At 43.1% G+C, this 20743-nt stretch overlaps 1 protein-coding gene across 1 annotated transcript in view; it reads right to left on the reverse strand.

Moving 5' to 3' along the window:
• The window catches only part of LOC148035558 (Cyclophilin-like peptidyl-prolyl cis-trans isomerase family protein), a 144059-nt gene that overhangs the window by 32945 nt on the left and 90371 nt on the right, over positions 1-20743 (reverse strand). The window contains exon 4 of the mRNA XM_087677519.1: positions 14144-14239. Within this exon, the coding sequence (XP_087533645.1) occupies positions 14144-14239 (96 nt within the window). The remainder of the gene's footprint in view (positions 1-14143; positions 14240-20743) is intronic.

The raw sequence follows: 20743 nt of genomic DNA on the forward strand, positions 1-20743 counted from the left end.
AGCTACTGCCATCTCTTCCACCAAATGACTGCTGCAATACCTACGTTTTTTATGTCCAGTAGGCCGCCTACATTAGCAAACACCTCTCCTACTATCCAATGTCTCCTCACAATTCTCTGCCTTGGGTGATAAGTTTTCAACATTCTATGGTGGTACACTGTTGTGTTTACCAAATTTCATCCTTCAACTGCTATGTTTTAGTAACCAGCCTACTGCTTTTCATTATTCAATACTCTCTCATCTCTGACTAGTGGTTAAAGCAGTTAGGATCCGTCTTCGGTAGACATCACTCTCCAACACTCACCGTTGTGTCCTTGAGAATTCTATACACTCTTATATTCATTCATTGCATTGATTCATTCACTTCGAAGTTCTCCTCTCTCTGCATTTATGTTTGTGTTTTTGTGTTTTGGATTTTGCATTTAGGATTCGAGTTTTACATGTCACTATCTGTGTCTTTGTGTTTCTATTCATGGTCGTACACTTTGTGTTTCCTCAGTGCAAAACCTAGCAATTTCTTCACATTGGGCACCCAATTTTGGATATTTTCTATTCATTTAGGGCTACCCAGTTCACAACATTAGGTTGTTTACACATGGCCTTTTTTGTTGCAAGTTGGCCACCTTTTGGGATAGTCAACCAGTTTTTGCAAGCTTACTTGCACTAAATGCAAGTCAGGTAGTTATGTCATGAGAGCTCCACTTCCCAGTCACTTTCAACTAGAGCAACAATCTTTTCTTTCATTTTTCGCAAGTTTCTTAAAAAACATCTATGATAGACTAGGGGTATCATATGGATTGGGACCATGAGGATGACAACCAAGACCATCAAGACTAGAGTTAACAAACCATGATTGTGAAGAGTGTCATTCAGACCACCAAGATCAACACACTGATCGTGATGTCGAGACGTATAATGGACTATGATTGCGTCCCTTCCCACCCACCATCTTATCATTCTCTCCCTTCTATAACTACCAGGGGTACCCATCTCCCATTGGCTATTATGGCACCCCTTGTGCAAGTGCTTGTTGTACCCTCTCTATTCGCATCAAAGAAGCAGGCTAGGATGAACCTCCCTCTATGGTCATGCAAAGTCGAGTGCATTCTCAACACTTTTGACCTTTTGAGCTTTTGTGATAGTCCGTATTTCTTGACCTACCATGGATCCCCATGTTAGAGTGACCTAAAACTAAGCAGCTTTATAGAGCGACCTGAATGCTAGAGCCCACTCTTTTCTTTTCTTATATTGTGCAAATTCTATGCTCATGCCTATGAGATACATTTACATTGTTGTAGAGCTCTGGAAAAGATTGGCATATCTTAGCTAGGTCCAAACATTTGGGAATCGCATATTCCTCAACTTTAAGGTTGGACAGCTCTCTATCGCAAATTCCCATACAATGAATGAATGCAAGACCACATCACTAAGATGCAAGAGATTTGGGATGAGCTTACATCACTTGGAAGTTGGTAAGATCATGACTTTGGAGGACCTGCCTATGACACTTCTCTCACATCTCCCATCACCAAAGTATGATGTGTTCTAGATCAACCTTCTCACCCTTGTACAAGGAACATTATCACTTGGGAGAAGCTAGTCTCAATGGTCATAGCCATGCCTTTGCAACACATGAGTCATTGTTTCCTTACATCCATGAGCTCAAGGAGCCTTCTTCAATTACATGGTTTTCTAAGAGGCCTTGGCTCATCAACAATGGTGCTTGGAGTCATATGACTGCTCAAGGAGATTGGTTCTAGGATCTCCATTTATCTAAGGGTACAATCACTGTAGGTGGCATTTAATCGATGCCCATATATGGTGTTGCCACCTTGCCTCTATTACCAAATTGTTGATCTTTGAGCTCTGTTCCAACAGTCCTTATGTTGCAAACTTGGGCTTCCATCTCCTCTCAATTCATAGCCTTTTGAGATTCAGTACGTGGGTTGTCTTCACCAAGCAAGAAGTTGTTGAGGGCTCTTCTTCACGAGCTATTCTTGCAATAAGTTGGCAAGAGAGGGGGCTATACATGCTCCATTCCCCTCCACTGTGAAGGGCCCTCCAAGGAAAATTTCCATTGCCCCACACAATTGTGCATCACCCATCCCACATGTTCTATCCCATCCCCCACCTCCTCCAATGGTTCCCTCATACCTCTCATTCCTTTCGAATGGGAACGATATCAGTGATGCCATTGTGGGTTCCTTGGCCCTTTGTGTTTCAAAGAGGGATTCCCAAGATCACAAGGAGCTTATCCTCCCTATTGCTCTTCTTTGGCAAGTTACAGTTTCTTTGATAGCTCCTCACTATCATCTCTTAGTTGGGTTTTCAAAGGCTTGTTGGCCCATCCATTCCCAACAGGAGTTTTTCGGAGTTATCTGTTTGAGGCCTCTCCGCTCCCTTTGGTATATGATGGCCGCCCATTGCATCGGACTTTCACCTCAATGATAGAGGCAAGATGAGGGAGGGTGCCGAATGGAGATAGAAGACTTCATTGAGGAGAGGAGAGAATTAGAGGCTGGAGGGAGAAGACTATGATCAATAGTAAAGTGACCACGACCACCAACAAAGAAACATGAGAAGATGACATAGGCACAACAAGAGAGGAGCCTAGAAAGAGGACTAGTTGACCGGCATTTGATGCTGGTGGTGTTAAAGATTGTCACCTTCAGGGTGGGGCTTAGGCAGGGCAGTTTAGGTTGGCACCATGGTGTATAGGAGCCGGTTGGGCAAGTTTGCAATCGCCTTGGCAGTTTTGGGCAGTCGCCAAAGCAGTAGGAGGACCCCCCCATCAGCACAAGCAGCGGGCAGAACAGTCCGGCAGGCTGGGCAGGAGTCAGCAAGTCAACGGGCAGCAGATTGCACTGTGCCACGTGACAACAGTCAACAGTTTGCTATAGCCACATGACCTGCATTATTTTTTCATTATTTCGCGCTATTTATAGCAAACTTCCTGCCGAGTCATTTTCACTTCTAGTCATGTAGGTTGAGAGAGATCTTCAGCTATATACACATTCACAGCCCGTTGTACATACTACCTTATATATTGAGCATTCATTCTTTGCAGTCTATTGTCTCATTCTCTCTTCTCTCCATGTTCACTCTTCCCTTTTAGTCTAGTCACACGCTTTTGCATCGCTGCACTCTAACATGGTATTAGAGCAATCTAGGTGTCTATTGTAATATACTTACTTCAAATGACACAAAACATTGTTTCTACGGTCCACGTTTTTTTTCCTACATTAATCCAAAGTGTTACTCCTACATCAAGTGTAGCTCCTACAACTTGCCACATCACCAGATCTTGCAACGTGCCATGTCATATTTTTTGCATCGACTGCTATGTCAAACAATCACACCATTACAGCTATCACTAAACGCAGCACCAGCTAGCTGTCACATCATCATTTCAACCAAAGACCGCTATGTTTCAACTTTTTACTGTCCTTCCCTTCTATGGAACTAATGGACTCATCTAAAGCTGATTGTGCAGCCTAACAACCAAGAGGCAGCTGGCCACTTACTCAGGATCTACTTGTATGACCCTCCTCATACCAATTCATGGCATCATCAACTCCTTCAGCGCCCTAAAATAGCCCATACCTCCACTAATATATTCTCATTTGGTTTTCCACGTCTACTTCAAGACTTCACCTCTACTCTAGCCACACCACTATTGGCTTCCTTAATCCTTGACTATCTATTCATTTGTACCTCATTGCTTCATATGTTTTATGATGCTTTCATTTCATTTCACCTAAACATGCATTTGTTAGGCTTGTTGTTTGTATACTATGTGCATTCTGCCCTAGGGTTCTCACTAATGGAGTCAAGTGCTCTTGAAAAAAAACCCATGTTCCAAAAACTCGTATTAAAGTGTTGAAAGCAACAAAGAGGAGCCGAGAAAATGTTATTACCAAAGGGAAGCCCTTTCGCTGTGATTGCCTCATGAGGATAAGTTTAGAGTTCTTTTTTCACCTTTTGCTAGAGGTAGAAGTTTGGCCAAATTAGTAGAGTCAAATGTTACATTGGACCACACATGGTAGTGTCCCATTGGCCTTTTCACGAACCTTGTCAGTTGCTGACACCAATCAAAAGGTCCATTTTCCTCAAAATTGGCCATGCTGCCCATGAAGCTAGAAAGTGACTAGGGAATATAGCTCATTAATCAAATTGTTTGGCATTCTCTCTCCATATTCCTAGTTGTTTACCAAAAATATGGTCCATATTATCCTCAAGAAAATGGCCGAGAAAAAATATACAAACAAAATCTTGATCAACAAAATATTTATCCAAAATATGGTCCATATTATCCTAAAGTAAATGGCCAAGAAAAAAATCTACAAATAAAATCACAACAAGCTCTATCTCTAGGAGCTATAGGGATAGCTGTTAGACAGTCATTTCTTGGACAGTTGTACAGCAGAGGACACGTCAGCAGTCGGACAGTTTACTGTTTGCGCATGCAGCATACAGGTGACACAGCACTGCTATAGGTGCCATTTTTTTATGGGAAGTCGGACAGATTCTGCAATTATTGAGGTGCAGTCGGCTGCATTTAATGCAGCTTAAATGCAGCCAACCTGCTGCTGGTGATTGCTCTTTTCCTGGCTATAAATAGCCAGCCCCTGGTGCACACTTCTATTCATTTCATTTTCAGATTCTGATCTTGAGATCTGTTGGCTGAGACAGACTGTGCTCGGGCTGACAGAGATCGAGGTCATCCAGTCGAAGACATACACAGATATTTCCTCTGCCCCCTTGTATATTTCTGCACTCTTATATAGCATACTACACTGCAGATTTTCTGCGTTTACAGTCTCCTTTTCTCTCTTTCTCCTCTCTGTGTTCACTCTCTCTTAGTCTTTGTCCTACGCTTCCGCATCACTGCACTCTGACAATAGCAAGATCATTGCAGATTTATGGGCCTATGAACAAACAACCATAGCTCTAAACCTTGAATGCATACATATTTTTAACAAATTATTTTTATTAACGGGATTAAGAATGAGGAACTCTATAAAGCACTAGCAAAAGTAATTTGAGTCTGCAAAGAGACATGCTAGCCAAAGTTTTCGAAGAAGTGATCCATGTCGATGACCTAATGAAGGAGAGGAATGTCAAACCTCTATTCGGCATCATCATCATTCTGTGTTGCTAACAAATCACAATGAAATTTTGGACCGCAAACACCATCACCAATCCTTTCCTCTTAGTCAAGGAGTATTTCATCTTTGTGTGAGCGAGTTGTCACCTAGCAAAGCCCATTGATAATCCGAGTTGCACTCTCCAAGCTAGCATAGAACTACTGCTATGGTAAATTTTGAGGCATGAATGTGCACATTGTAGGGTAGAGAGAGAGAGAGAGAGAGAGAGTGTGTGTGTGTGTGTGTGTGTGTTTTTTTACGAAAAAGAGCGGAGAGAGTCTGACGCTAGTGAGGAGCTCCTAAGGCTCCACAAGGGTTTTTTGCCCTATTGCCGCCCTGGGACCAATTGTCCCTCGCCCCCCTGAACTGGTGCAGTGAACTGGTGCAGTGCACTAGCTTGCCTACCCTGTCAGCCTGGTGGACCTGCACCCTAGCATGATTGCACTTCCCTGATTGCAGTGCACAGACCCTGTCCGTTTGCAAAGCCTGCCAAACAATCTATCACAGCTTTTTAACACTAGCTAGATTGTGTTTTGTCACCGTACCCTGCTTGCGACCAAAGAAGAGATGATATTGCTAAGTCATCTGTCCTGACCTACACCACTCTTCCTGTGACCACCTACCCTACTACAATAATAGACACACTGACAGATAGAGAGAAAGAGAGAGGCATGCCACCCTGAAATTCAGCTTACAACTACCTTCGACACGGGTCATCTCTGCCGTATGCACATCTGTGAAGGCAAAGGGATAGAGAGAGATAGAGACATTGAAGAGTATAGTAGGAACCCCTTAGGCAGCCTTGTTGTGGGTCACCTTGTGTACTTGTTCCGGATTTGAGCCAACCCTCAACCCTAGCCTATGCACTGTTTGTGTCCCTTGTAGGACAACGTGTGTGCTCCCCCATGGTTGAGCTGAATAGTGCTTTTAATAATGGAGTGGTAGACGCCTTGCAGCCGCACATGGATGAGGATGAAATGGACTCACACTCCGACATGGAACATGCTAAGCCCCTTCTCAAGCATTCCAAGTTTACTAAGGTCCCCCTGGTGGAAGAAACAAATGTATTGCCTTGTGAGGAATCACAATCATTGCCTAGTTCTTCAGAGATGGCTCATACTTTGTCCTATGCTCAAGCAACAAGGCAACGAGATGACTCCCAAGATTTGGATTGGAAGCATCTTTTGGAATTTGCCAAAATGTTGCTTGGGATGTATGTGCAACATAATCAAGATAATTACAGTGACTTTGAAGATCATCATTACTACTATGGATACTAAAAAGTTATTGCACTTGTCTTCCTCCTTTCATGAGAAAGCGGTCATCCTATTTTTTACTCCCAAAACTCCTACAATGTCTTCAGTAAATTCATGGGTGATGAGCATTGCGCAAGAAGACTGTGTGGAGAACATCTTTGTGAGCTCAAGGGGGTTTTATGAGGTCCTACTCCAATCCCCTCATCAACATGAAGCACTCTTAAGCAAGCCACCATTGTTTTATGATCGCAAATTGATGCATGTTCAGGGCATTTGTTCACGTGGCAGCATGTTATGTGGCAAACCTTGCACTCTAATGCCTGGGATGTTTTGGTATGAGGGAGCATAAAAGTCACCAAGAAGTAGGAAGACTACTACACTACCATGGCTTTAACCTTTTCTATGCTAGTGTTTCAATGGGAACCCATTCAGGCATCCTACTAATTGTCAAAGAGAAATTTCAGCCAGTAGTGATCAAGAGAGATGCATCACAAAGATTCATAGTTGGGACAATTACTTTTGTTCCTGGTTGTTGTGAGTTAAGGCACCAATTGAGAGCATGCCTCTACCCGGAATTATCATGGGTGATTTCAATATGTACGTTGACCCATCGCATTCGACTTTCAAACCTGGACTCATGGATGGCTGGGAATGCCAAGACTAACACCTTTGCATCAACAGTTTTGAAACAGGATCTGTGGTCTTGGTTATCTCCCCTAGACCACGGCTACACCTTCCATTTGGTGCAACACCTAGAAACTTGGAGCCACTTAAATCGGCTCTACATTATGCATGATGATTCCTTTTTTCCAAAGGTTTTGGAGATCGGGGTTTTGCAAGGTTACGGTCTCTCGAATCACTTCGCCGCAATATTTGAGATGCATATGCATCCAGTTGATCCCTTTCGAGCCCTTTCGAGCAAGCTACCATTGCGTTTAACTCCTCCTTCGTATGGCATGAGATATTTGATTGCTACATGCAACAATTGCTACATCAATTTTCATTGGATCTTCCACTGCAAGGGGTAGCTTCCCTTGACCAATCGATATGCAATGTGCAAATGGTCGCTAGACAATATGGCATACACCATGCTACCTTGCACAACCAACGGTTGCAAGCTGCCAAGCAACTCTTGGCTCTGACACAAGATGGATTGGCCACAAGATCCCCTTTTGCTTTCCATCTCCACATGATTGGCACAACTTGATCATACCACCAAGCCAAACTTGCGGCACTATCACAAGGATTGCAAGACAATAATTGTTAGTCGCACAAGTTTTATCATAGCTTGCATGCTTCCTTTGCCGCTTGAGCAACTACAACAGTGAAATGGTCACGGATCCGCGAGCTACTTTGCAAATGTGTAGAACCTATTTCATGGACTTGCTTGGATCACAACCTTTAGTTTCTCATGCAATCCATATGGCCCACTCATTTGGATACTGATATTACGTAGGATGAGGTCATGGACGTCCTCTTGCATTTGCCTAAAGACAAGAGCCTGGGTGCGATTGTATCATCAATGAGATTATGGAGAGCTATACCACTCACTTGGCTGCACCTTTGACAACCTTGTGCTAGTCAGTTTGAATGATGAGACACATGCCGTCCTCTTGGAAGGAGGGTCTCATTAAATTGATCCCTAACGAGCTATCCCCCTTAGCCTTGAAGCATTGGCGACCAAACTCATTGATGGGCTCTACATATAATATCTTTACCAAAGTCTTGGCTAATAGATTGCATGAATACCTCTTGAACATTATTAACCTTGCCTAGTATGGATTCATCAAAGGGAGAAATATTCTGCACGACATCTTGAATGTCTAAGCAGAAAATGTTGATGATTCATCTCGACCTTGAAAAAGCCTTCGACCGTTTGGAATGGTCCTTGTGTTAGCTGATGCAAAGCATGGAATTCGGTCCGAGGATGTTTGGACATATCAATACTATTAGCATGGATTCCTCTTCAAGGGTTCTCTTGAATGGTGGTGTCACAACACCATTTCTCCTTCGTTGATTGGTTAGGGAGGGTTGCCCATTGAGTCTTTTGTTTTTTGCCTTGGCCACTCACCCCATTCCGATGATGTTGTCTCATCTAGTGGCTAATGGTGAGGTGGTCAAACTCTCTCTCCCTCCACAGGAACAATTGGTGGGGCAAGCCTTGGCACACGACACCATGTTTCTTAAGGCTAATCCAGATAATATACAAAGAGCGATGGCCACATGGGACTTCTTTGCCCTTGCCTCGCCACTACACATTAATGCATCTAAATATGCCTTTATGAGTTGCACTAAGAGTGATCTCTAAGCCTTGGGCTAGCAAGGCGCGGTGGTGCTTAAAAGCTCTGTCTTCGAACACTTAGGCTACCCCTTGGGGGTGCAGGTTTCACCTAAAGTGCTAATGGATTGGATTTCCTCGCGCATTATGGATAAGTTTGTGTATTGAAAATCACAAGCTTGGCCTTTCCATGTGAGATTAAAAATAGCACGAAAAATCATGATACTAATGGTCTCATATTACCTTCCCTTGCTCCCTTGGCCAAAGTCTCATTTACAACAAATTACTCAACCCGTCTAGTTTTTGTTATGGAAGAAAGATTCTACACAAATGGGTATTTTCTCAATTTCCTAGCACCATGTTTGCGCTCCCAAAAAAATGGGCCATGGGGCTGTTCTGGACTTGGAGACACGTATGATTGCACTCCATTGGTTGTTGTTGCTTCAAGCTTTGTGCAAGGGTAGACAACCTTGGTCGTTGATTTCCAGGGTTTTCATTGAGACTCAGGGTATGTGGTTAATATTGAGCAACCTTTCCATCTTAAATCTTCCATGCTACTAAATCATTCGGTCCACTCCTAGAGATCAATTCTTGTCAAAGCTTCTTGGAACCCACCTCCAGATCAAGAGGCAACAAACTCCTTGACATCAAAAGTACTAGCGGTTTCAAAGCTTCTCTCCAAGGCAAAGAGGAACAATGGCCAATTTTGAATAGAATGGCGTGTTGCTGATGTTCTTCTACCGGTCTTTGCCGTTTCCGTTTCCCCGTTTCCAATAATTATGCTTTGGACATCCCAAGTTTGTGGTCATGGATCCCATGGAGGCTGATATGAAAGCCCTCTTTCACTTCTTATGCTTCTGGGGCTGTTGGCATATATGGACCATGAGGAATGCAATCATTTTTTATGCTTCATTAGGAATGCAAAGCCATATAGCCCACTTGAAAAGGACTTCTTCATTGGCAGCTGAACTTGATTAAGTTAACAAATATTCTCCCTAGGCAAGATTTGCTTGCTTGGTACACTGCAGTTTCTTAATCCCCCCTCTAGTGACTCTACATCCTTTGTACTTTGACTATGATGTCTCAAATTAGTTGAGTGCTAGTCCCATGGCATTTTTCATCGAAGGAAACAGCATGTTATAACTTGCACTGTAGACAAGGAATGTTGGGATAATGGGATGGCCATTGTGAGGAGAGCAATGCTTGTCATTAAAGCTCGATGTGCTTGGTGGAGTTGCCTTATTAGATGTCCAATAGGAATGGTTGATTGGGATTAGATGGGACTCTTGAGATTGGGATCTTCTATTGCTAGACTTGTTGAAGTTAATGGTCAATGCTGGTCAAATCACTAGTGAAAGATTGGTTTGGGATAGAAGCTATAAGCTAACATGCTTGTTTGTACCCATTAGGGCACAACTAAACTTCTTCTTGGGGAGGTCTTTAGGAGGGGAAAGTGTCTCGAAGATGTCTCTTAAGGCACCAACAATCCATCATGATTTCTACAAGGAGACAAGATAGGCTTGATAGTCAAAGTCCATAGACGGTCCAACAAACTTGTAAGTCAAGTCTTCGGGAGTCTCAAGCAGTTTGCTAATTGAGAGGGTTGACCATAAACCACATTGCTATTAGCGGATCTCCATTAGTTGTTGTGGGGATGGGGATTGTAGCTTGCAAGTAGAATGCGGTAATGTGCATGATTAGAACCCCTTCTTAGTTTTTGAGGATCAATACGATTGCTTTGGAAATGAATGTAAAATCTATTTCATTTAGAAATGTTATACTAGGCATGTTTCTTGTTTAAGGATAATTAGAGGAGAAATCACTCGTTTGAGGACTTGTGTTCCCTATAATTCTTACCACTCCCTAATGTCCCCTTCGATGAAGTGAAAGGGTTGGGTCCGCTCTTTAGTAAGAGTATGAGAAGTACTCTGTGTGGACTTGGTCATGCAACCTTTTGTAATGTAGAGCTAACACTCAAAGAAAGTCAACGATTTTGTCAAGGAGATGACATGCAATATAAAATAAAAGCTTCACAAGTTGGGCAAAGAGGTGACATGCTACATAAAATGAAAATATTAAGGAGAAAGCTTGTTGAGAAATGATATGGCATGACTATCATCTAAGTTGGGGGAACAATGGTAGTGAACTCAACGAGCAACTATTGATATGAATCACAACTTGATTTTCCAATCATCCCCTTCCTTAATGGTAACATGTTCGTGTCACAACAATGTGAATTAATGCTTAGCTTTGATATTATTAAGCTATGCACATGTGAAGTGCAAATCAGTTATGTAATGTTGATGGCCTAAGTACCCTAGGCAAGCAAAAGGTAACATTGATAAAAGTTGCATAAAGTTATATTGGACAAGTACTTGTGGGTGCTGGTGTCAGCTTGGGTTTAGACCATTAATTGGTCCATTAAAATATACAATGGTGACATCGGCACACTAGACATTAATAAATATATTAATGCTGGAAAATGCAATTAGAAGGCTGTCCAATGGCAAAAATAGGCTGCCATTGTAAAAATTGCCTATGCAAGCCTGAGAGAGGGCTGTTGGGGCTCGCTGAGAGTCATTCCAGCCCTTCAGAGGTTGGTGGAGACTCAGAGAGTCAAAGGAGAGGCTGGTACTACAGGTGCTAGCAGTTCCAAGGCAATTCCAACCAGCTAGGGGGTCTCCAAGAGCAAGCGGCAACTTCCAGGGTGGCCAGCAGCAGGCAACTGCCTTTTGGTGCTGGTGACAGCATTTTGGAGGGGCTAGGCAGCTGCTGACAGCAGTAGATGCTATCCCACAGCAGACGACAGTAGACTTGATCCTGTTTTGGTGACAAAATCGAAGAATTTCTCTCTCCTCAGCTTCCTCTCATCTATTGATAAACCTCAATAGTTCTAAGCCATTCAGCACAAGGTGAAGAGCAATTGAAGAAATTGCTGCTGAAACCCTAATTTACAGCAGGAAACCAGGAACCAAGGTTTCCACAACCACCTCAGGATCAATGGCCAATGACTGAAGACCTCGTACTGAATGTAGCAGCTGAAGGCAAGAAATTTGTAGCTCCTTCGAGAGGTAGCCCATTCTTGATTTATTGTAGCCCACATGCAAGAGACTGAAGACCAATTGTGTCCAAATTGTAGTACAATCAAGGGGCAATTTGAACTTGACAGCAATTGTATTGATTATTGAATGAGATCAGCCCGTGTCTTAGTGTACTTCAACCTTCTAGTAATACCAGATAAAGAAATACCGCAAGGAGTGCCAGTTGTTGGGGCCAATCTTTTGCCAGCTGTCCAAGATCAAGTGGTATAGTTTGCATTTTCAGATTTGTGTATCTGTTGCTTGGTGTAATTTCTGGTAAATCAGGTCATCTACCACCCTTTCCAAGAAGGAAGGCTCGTTTCAGGCTGATTTTGCATGTATGATCTCTTGCTGCGTAGCCATCAGTAAGATGAGTCCAATCAGCTGATGCATAAGGAACCAATGAGCTGATGCATAAGGAAAATGTTGTAATTGATGAGAGTGAAATTCAGGCATCCAACCCTACATGAACTTAACATTTGCTGTACCATTGCAATGTGTCCATTAATAGACAAGTTCAGGATGAAAGATCAGAGTATCAGGTTAAGGCTTTCACCCCTAGACAAATTCCTGAAGTCCTCGAAATGGAACTTGGGCACTTGCTTCATAAGATTTGACCAAGTTGTGAAGGTTTACGCATTGAAGCGAGTCTCTTTATCAAATGCATTCTTGGCCACAATAATGGATATGTAAGTGCTAGGTGAAGGATAGCTTGAAGGGGTGAAGTGTAGTTGGGGGTTTACTCCATAGTGCCCACCATGCATAATAGAAATTCTTGTCATTGTGGTTCCATGTGTAACTTTGGGAATAGGATGAGTGGTAGAGGCTGCACAATAAGTGTAGTAAGGCTGACTTGAAAATGCATGGAAATCATTTGAGTAGCCAACAGATGAGGAGTAACATAAGCAAGGCATGAATATCCTTGAATTTGAGCTATATAAGAGTGGAATGCAGTCTGTGAGCATTGGAACACTATGAGTCAAAGTCGTACTCAGCTAAGGGTAGATGGAAGGTGCATAGTATGGAGTGGTGTTCTTGGCAATGAAGCACCATAGGCTAGAGTGGTACTCACTTGCCGATAGATGCAAGCTAAAGGTAACCTAAAACTTACATTAGGACCTAAACCTATGTGAGGTAAGGAAGCTCAAAATGAAAGCTAAATTCACCCAAGAAAATGAAACTGAACCTATATGAAAACTTGGAAAGGGTAGGAGCAGTAGGACTTTAGAATGTGAAGTACCGCATGAAATAAAATGTGAGATTTGAGCAACAACAAGTAAACCTAATTGGGATCTTCCACTTCTAGAGCCTTCTGTATTGATGTTTTAGTTACTAGTACAGGTCTAGGTATCTGCAGTGACTTACGATTAATATTTACATGCGGTAACTTACAATTTATCTGCACATGTTGGGAAGAGCAACACACACACCCACACACAGAGCTTGGCTCGTAAAACCATAAGGTATATACTAGTGTGCATGAACCATTGTACCTCATATACAGTCATGCAAGACCTTCAAGGCAGCTTGGGATATTTTGGAATGCATGTTAGCAGCTCATAATAAAGCCAAAATCTCCTACTTTGGGAGCGAACTGGCTAATGTTTTGGTAAAACAAATGTGCCTTGGAAGTCATTTCACTTCCTCTCTGAATCTACCCCTAAGAATCCAAATTTCTCTTGTTGAATGATGGTCCCCCGCTCCAGATGAAGAGTCAAGAGAACTATGAGAAAGCTATACAGGAAACCTACGAGGAAGCAATGCCTGGCTGTGCCTAAGACCTTGGATCGCTACTCATCTTTGAAGTGGTTTGTCCTCCCCCATCTCAGAGCTACACAATCTTGCTAGTTGACTGCTTTGACTGAGATGCACTTCCCTCCAGCCTCATCTTAGGTGTGCCAATGGTGATGCTAACGTGAGAAGTTGGGATGAACAAGATGGAGGATGATGTAGAGGAGGGGAGATATGCCTCAATAATGATGAATACTTTTAACTCATATATTCCCAAAACTCTGCTTCTGTTAATTGCACAGGGTTTGTGTCCAGAGCACTTCGCTGTGCATTTCGAAATATATGAAGCAGCGATGTACAATGAATAAAATGCTCAAGATGCTCATGCCAAAAGTCACCACTAGTAGAAAAACAAGTTTTTAGCCTGACTACCCAGATTTTTCAATGCTTATCTTCTGTATCAACAGGACAACCCACCCAAAAAGAAGAGTAATTGAGGAGAACTCCCACGTAAGAGACCATCAGCCTTCTAACATGCAGCTTCATATCATACCAATAGCAAATAACAAACCACCACATTTTTAAAGACTATCAGCAAATGGATCAAAAATTGGTAGTTTGTTAAACAACATCATAACAAATAGAAACTACCTTGCCTGATGTTAGATTATCAAATAATTCAGTGCCTTTCTCTTTCTGATCAAAAGGCACTGAAGCCAAAATAGAATCCTTCTGATCATTTGCAAGCTGCACATAAAAAATTGCAAATTTTTAATCTGAGCTTTATCATGGGAATTCAACCATAGTAAAACTTTTATATCACGCAAATTCAACATTACCAAGAAAGACAGAACAATGTGCATCTAAGATATGTTTAGTCGACAATGAAAAGCTGTAAAAGTGTTCAATCAGCAGGACACACACTAGGCTATAGACTCTAAAACTAACCATTCATAATGTACTTGGACATGATATAAGGTGTATTCTTCCATGGTGGTCCCCAACTGCTAACCTAAACTAGGAAAACCCCCCTTTGTAAGGGTATGGACTTTGTAGCTATACCATGGCGTTAGAGCCAAAAACACCTATATAGGGAGTACTAGTGACTTTGAGCTCTACTTGGATTCCACTCTATGTGTGATTCCCTATACTCAGTGGTGAACCCTTACATGCCAAAAACACCTATATAGAGAGTAGTAGTGACTCTGAGCTCTGCTTGGTTTCCAAGGCAACAATGGCAGAAAGAATGAAATCATACTAATCATAATGCATTGAGCCACTTTTAGCCTAACATGTAGAGGCCAACTCTGAGATTTCCGGTACATGAACCTGTCATGAGTTCGAGATGCCATCCAATCCAACAAGGCACGAGGAGTAGCCTCTACACCATAGGATATCCCATGTGTCTGGTTATATTGCCCCTCGGGATCACAATTCCATTCCATCCCAAGACCTGCAGATCATTCTTTGTATAGGAAAGAAGGGTGGATTTCTGAGTATTAATGTGAAGACCCGATGCCAAAGCAAAAAGGTTCTAGCCTCTAGGCCATCATTGCCCGATTGACATTAATATGATCCGCCTTGAGGAACATGAAGGAATCGTCTGCCAAAGATTGACCCACCAGCTGATCACCGCCAGGAAGAGATAAGTCAACTATCTCACCTTGAGCTACCAACTTATCCAATAATGAGAGCATCGGGTGAGTTACCAAAGCAAACAGCAAGGGGCTGAGTGGACAACCTTGCCGAAGAGACCGAGATAAGGCGATTTCCTCTATAATCCCTCCATTAAGAGCAATAAGGGCCACAACACCCTGACTAATGGTATCAACTAGAGAAATCATACGGGGCCCAAAACCCATTGTGGACATCAATTGCCATAAAAATGACCAACTAACATGATCAAATGCCTTCTCAATATCTAGCTGAAGCATAACAACCTGCTGGCTAGAAGCTTTGGCATAATCGATTCCCAACTGGACATTCAAAATGTTGTGCATTATATTCCGACCTTTAATGAAACCGTATTGACGTGGATGAACGAGGTGCGGAAATACTTTCTGCAATCTATTGGCAATAATCTTGGAGAAGATTTTATATAACGATCCAATAACTGAAATGGGTCTCCATTGTTTCAAAAAGGTCGGAGAGGGAACTTTGGGCAACAACCTGATGATTGCAATCTTCCAATCTAAAGGCATCATACCTAAGTTCCACACCTGCTGACACAATCGAGTTAATGGGTCCTTAAGTAGTTGCACATTGGCTGAAAACAGCTCATTAGGAAGCCCATCCCAGCCTAGACTTTTCCTTCGAGGCAAGTGAGACAGCACTTCTTCCACTTCCTCTTCAAAAATATCGGCCTCCATTAAATTCACCCATTCTGGTTTGACCTGATTACTAACCAGATCACAAATGTATGTTCGAGCAGAGAGAACAGCGTCCAAAAGAATCTCTTGCGGATCCAACAAGGCCCTATAAAAGTCAATTGTCATCCGAATAATGGACGCAAGATCAGTCACCATATTACCTTGCCCATCCTTTTAAGCGCACAATATTTTCCTGAGCATATTTCTTATGCAAACGAGCCAAAAATTGATAAGTTTGATAGTTGTTATCATGTAAAGCTTCGGCTCTAGCTAACAGTTTGTATTTTGCATACTCCTCTTCCTGAAGAGATTGGACCCTGCCTTTCAATCATTCAATGCAAGTGAGCAAGTCATCATCGGAATCTCCAGTTTGACACAAAGACAAGGAATGAGCATGTTGCAATTCAGCTCGAAACGAGGAAGCATGCTGAATACCATATTATCCCTAATAGCCGCCCATGCTTCCATCCCTCTACATAGAACCTTCAAGCTAAAAGAAGCTATCAGGTGCTGAACAACTTCCAAAAGCTGATTTTGCTGCAAAAAAGATTGATTAAACCGGAGAGGCAAATGGGCAAGGAGAGCCTTGAATGCATGAACAGGCTCATGGCTCATTTCCAGGACCAAACGGTAATGATCTGATAGAACATGTTGTCTTTCCACCCGCATATCAATGACTGCAAGAAGAAAGGACTCACTTTGGTAGATGTAGATCCTATCCAATCTGGCCCAAGTATTTGGATGTTGAAAAGAGCGATAAGTATATCCGGCTTGTGATGGATACATCCAGGACCACATGTCCTATTTCAAAGATGCCGCTACAAGCGCATCCCAAGCCTGTCACTCACGACCATCCATAACCGAATGCGGAGAGGTCGCTTGATCTGCAAAAACACGAGCATTAAAATCACCCCATAACAAAGCCTTGACGAGCCAAGGCAAGGCAATGCAGGTCATCCCAAAGCTGATGATGATCCCTTGCATTAGAAGGAGCATACACACCTACAATCCACAAAACCTCCCCCTCGTAACATATTTCCAAGATCAGAAATCGGCCACGGGTATCTTGAGAAACCAAAGCTAGTTGCAAGGAGGATTTGGCAATCAACATAACTCTCGATTTATGTGGAGCACGACCACTAAAAAAGACCGCATAATCCTTATACACATAAGAAGATCCAGCCAAAGAATGTTGTTTGTGCTCCACATCACAAAAAACATCCCAATTTCCGGCAAGCACAACTTTCCACAACCAATACTGCTTGCTGCCTGAAGAAGTACCTTTCACATTCCACAAAGCAAGTTTCATGATCAATCAAAAAATAAGAAAAACTACTAAACCAGTGCTTTCCCTTTTACATCAATAGCCTTGGCAGCCCGAAATCTCTCCATTTCAATACATATAGCATCTACAAGATCTGCCCTCTGCAGGCCTGCAATTGAAGCTCAGGAAGGAAACTGCAGTTGCTGGGAGGGGAAAACGTCTCGAGAGGGCACAAGCCTTCCACGAGCATTGAATCACAAGGCTGAATCAGAAGCCCTTCTATCTTCCACTGCTAGAGTACGCAAAGATTGAGGTTTCATATAAAAACCCCTACCTCTGATTGGAAGGTGTGAGTGATTAGGGGCGGCAGAGGATGGGCAGGATTCAATCGAGAATCTTGCCTAGTATTACGACGAACCACAGTGACCCAAGAATCCTCCCAAGGAGACAAATTTTGCCCAAGCACATTTAAAGGATACTCCCCACCCTCTTGCGAGTCATTCTTCTTGCCTTCCTCGCGACCTTGTTGGGGAAGCTGCTCTGGATCAGGTGTTGTTTGCTGAATCATCTACTGAGGGTGGTGGTCTTGCATTTCCATATCTTGATCCATAGGGCCCTGCACTACACCAGTAATTTTGTCGCATTCCAAAACGAAATGGCCCAACTAGCCGCATTTGAAACAGTGTCATACAAAAGTACCCCATGTCAACTCATACACCAACATTTGTAAGCCTGGAACTTCAAAACGAATTTTTATCGGGCGAGGTTTGCCTGTACTCCATAGCATATATGCCCTGTTCTTGTTGCAAGAAGCCAGCCGAGGTTCCATCAAAACCTCACCAAGGGTTCTCAGTACCATAGGGAGGAGTCTCTAAAGATGGGCAGGAAAATCCACCACCTCTACCCAAATCGGGCATGCCTGTCTCAGCATGTCTTGAAATTCAGCCATGGGCCTCCAAGGGACCACGTGAACTAGCTGCCCAACCATAAACAAAGGAATGTGTTGCATAACAAAAGCCCGTACTTCCACAGAACGAAAAAGAACCCCTTCAGGCCTTCATAAATCTCTTCAACCAGGGGAACTTGCATATGCCCTGAAGCATCATTTGAGCACTGTTCAGAATTGACAAGCATAGACTACAGCCAAGCACGAATTCTGGTGATCAAAGGAGTCCTAGTAAAATAAAATATGAATGCCCTCTCACGGAAAGCAACTATCTATTGTAGGACCAGGTCGGCTCCCATGACTGCTACTACTTGATCCCCTTCAGATAATGTGTTAGCTTTATCCTCATTACAATGGACATAATACGACATAAGATGATTGGCAGTTGCTACTAGCATGAACTGTAAAGACCCATTAGGTTGCGGACGCGAAACATGAACCTCAAGCTAAGGCAAATTCGGGCCGAAGGCCAGTTCTTCAATCGACATCCTACAACGTTTGCCCATCTCTTCACTATCCAACAACAGCCCAAGTTCGTCTGCCAACGAATCAATATCCCAATCAGCCAAGTCTTTGTCATTCCCTTGCCTGATCTATTGATCAAGAAAGGCCATATCGATACCATTAGATTCTTGCAAATTCGCCATAGCAGAAGAAATTCCAATCCCAAAATTATTCCTCTCTCTCTCTCACTCTGTGCAAAACCCTCAGGATGTGCTGCAAGCTCTCTACGCCAGTCTTGGAACTGCGAACTGACAGTTCGCTATTAAGTAGGCTGTCTGAAGTGGCATTCTCTCTCTCTCTCTTTTTTTCGTAAAAGATAATTGTATTAATTACGAAAAAAATACAAGATTACTCGATTACAAGATACATGATGACACTAAGCCATCATGTGAAGAGGTTCTCTCTCTTTTTTCTGATTACAAGAGACACGAGGGTCCTAGGCCAACTCTCTCTCTCTCTCTCTCTCTCTCTCTCTCTCTCTCTCTCCTATATATATATATATCGCAAAGCAGGGCAGCACAAGGAAGAAGGGCACGTATCACAAGGCGAAGACTGCTCGTAGGCAAGGTAGGCACAAGCAGATCCAAACGAGCCAAATGGGCGCACAGAAGAAGGGACTCGCAGTGCCTTGGTCCGACAGCAAGGCGACCCAGAACGGCAGGTCACACGCCAGTAGACTGTGCCAATAGACTGTGCAGGGTGGCAGGGTACTTACAAGTCAGCAGGGCGACGACTCAATGTTGACGCCAGAGGTTTGAGGGGAGAACTCCCGCAACGCACGGAGCATGACGCACGTCACCAGGTTAGGGGGGATCCAAATCGTCCACACACACACACACACACACACTCTCTCTCTCTCTCTCTCTCTCTCTCTCTCTCTCTCTCTCTCTCTCATAAAAGGTAATTGTATTCATTACGAAAAAAGGTACAAGTTTACATGATTACAAGATACACGATGGCTCTAAGCCATCGTGTGTAAAATCTCAGCACTAAACCACCAAAGAGTTACAAAAGTCATGGCAAAGACCGAGAGGAAATTGCCATATGCCAAGGAAGTAAGTCCTCCCGAGTAAGTCAGAGTGCTGAATGAGATCCATCTGCCAAAGGAAGAGACCTTTAAGCCTCGCAATATATCCCAGAACATTAGAGGTGGAATCAAAAAGAAAGGCGTTCCGAGTGGTCCAATTGTGCTAGCATCCCCAAAATCTAAGAAAGTGAAACAAGATCTTCATATGCGATTGTGCCAGTGTGGGGTATTTTGGCTGTACAAAAACCCAATCAAAAGGGCTTAGCGAGAAACCAACCACTGCTTGCCAAACCGCTGACAAGAGCGACCAGATATTCTTAGCGAGAGGGCAAGAAATAAATCGATGATGGGCCGATTCCACAGTAGTGGTGCAAAAGAAGCAATTGCCGTTAGAGATTCAACGCTTGGAAAGGGCTGAAGCAAGCGGAAGACCACCAATCATCACCCTCCAAAGAAAGACCTTGCATTTAAAAGGTGTCTTGTTCAACCAGCCCTCCATCACAGTTGCCTTCCACCATGATTGCAATTACCGCAATGCCCATACAGTATTAGCTTTAGTAACCAGCACACACACCTTCTCTCTCTCTCTCTCTCTCTCTCTCTCTCTCTCTCTCTCTCTCTCTCTCTCTCTCTCTCTCTCTCTCTCTCTCTCTCTCCGTAAAAGGTAATTATATTAATTACGAAAAAAGGTACAAGTTTACATGATTACAAGATACACGATGGCTCTAAGCCATTGTGTGTAAAATCTCAGTACTAAACAACAAAAGAGTTACAAAAGTCATGGCAAAGACGCAGAGGAAATTGCCATATGCCAAGGAAGTAAGTCCTCTCGAGGGAGTAAGTCGGAGTGCCGAATGAGATCTATCTACCAATGCAAGAGACCTTTAAGCCTCGCAACATGTCCCGAAACATTAGAGGCCGAATCAAAAAGAAAGGCATTCCGAGTGGTCCAATTGTGCCAGCATCCCCAGTATCTAAGAAAGTGAAACAAGATCTTCATATGCGACTGTGCCGGTGGGGGGGTATTTTGGCCGTACAAAAACCCAATCAAAAGGGCTTAGCAAGAAACCAACCACTGCTCGCCAAACCGCTGACAAAAGTAACCAGATCTTCTTAGCGAGAGGGCAAGAAATAAATCGAT

Source organism: Lygodium microphyllum, chromosome 5 (genome assembly GCF_053477565.2).
Source record: "Lygodium microphyllum isolate KBCC chromosome 5, Lygodium_microphyllum_v1.1.10, whole genome shotgun sequence".
Taxonomy (NCBI): domain Eukaryota; kingdom Viridiplantae; phylum Streptophyta; class Polypodiopsida; order Schizaeales; family Lygodiaceae; genus Lygodium; species Lygodium microphyllum.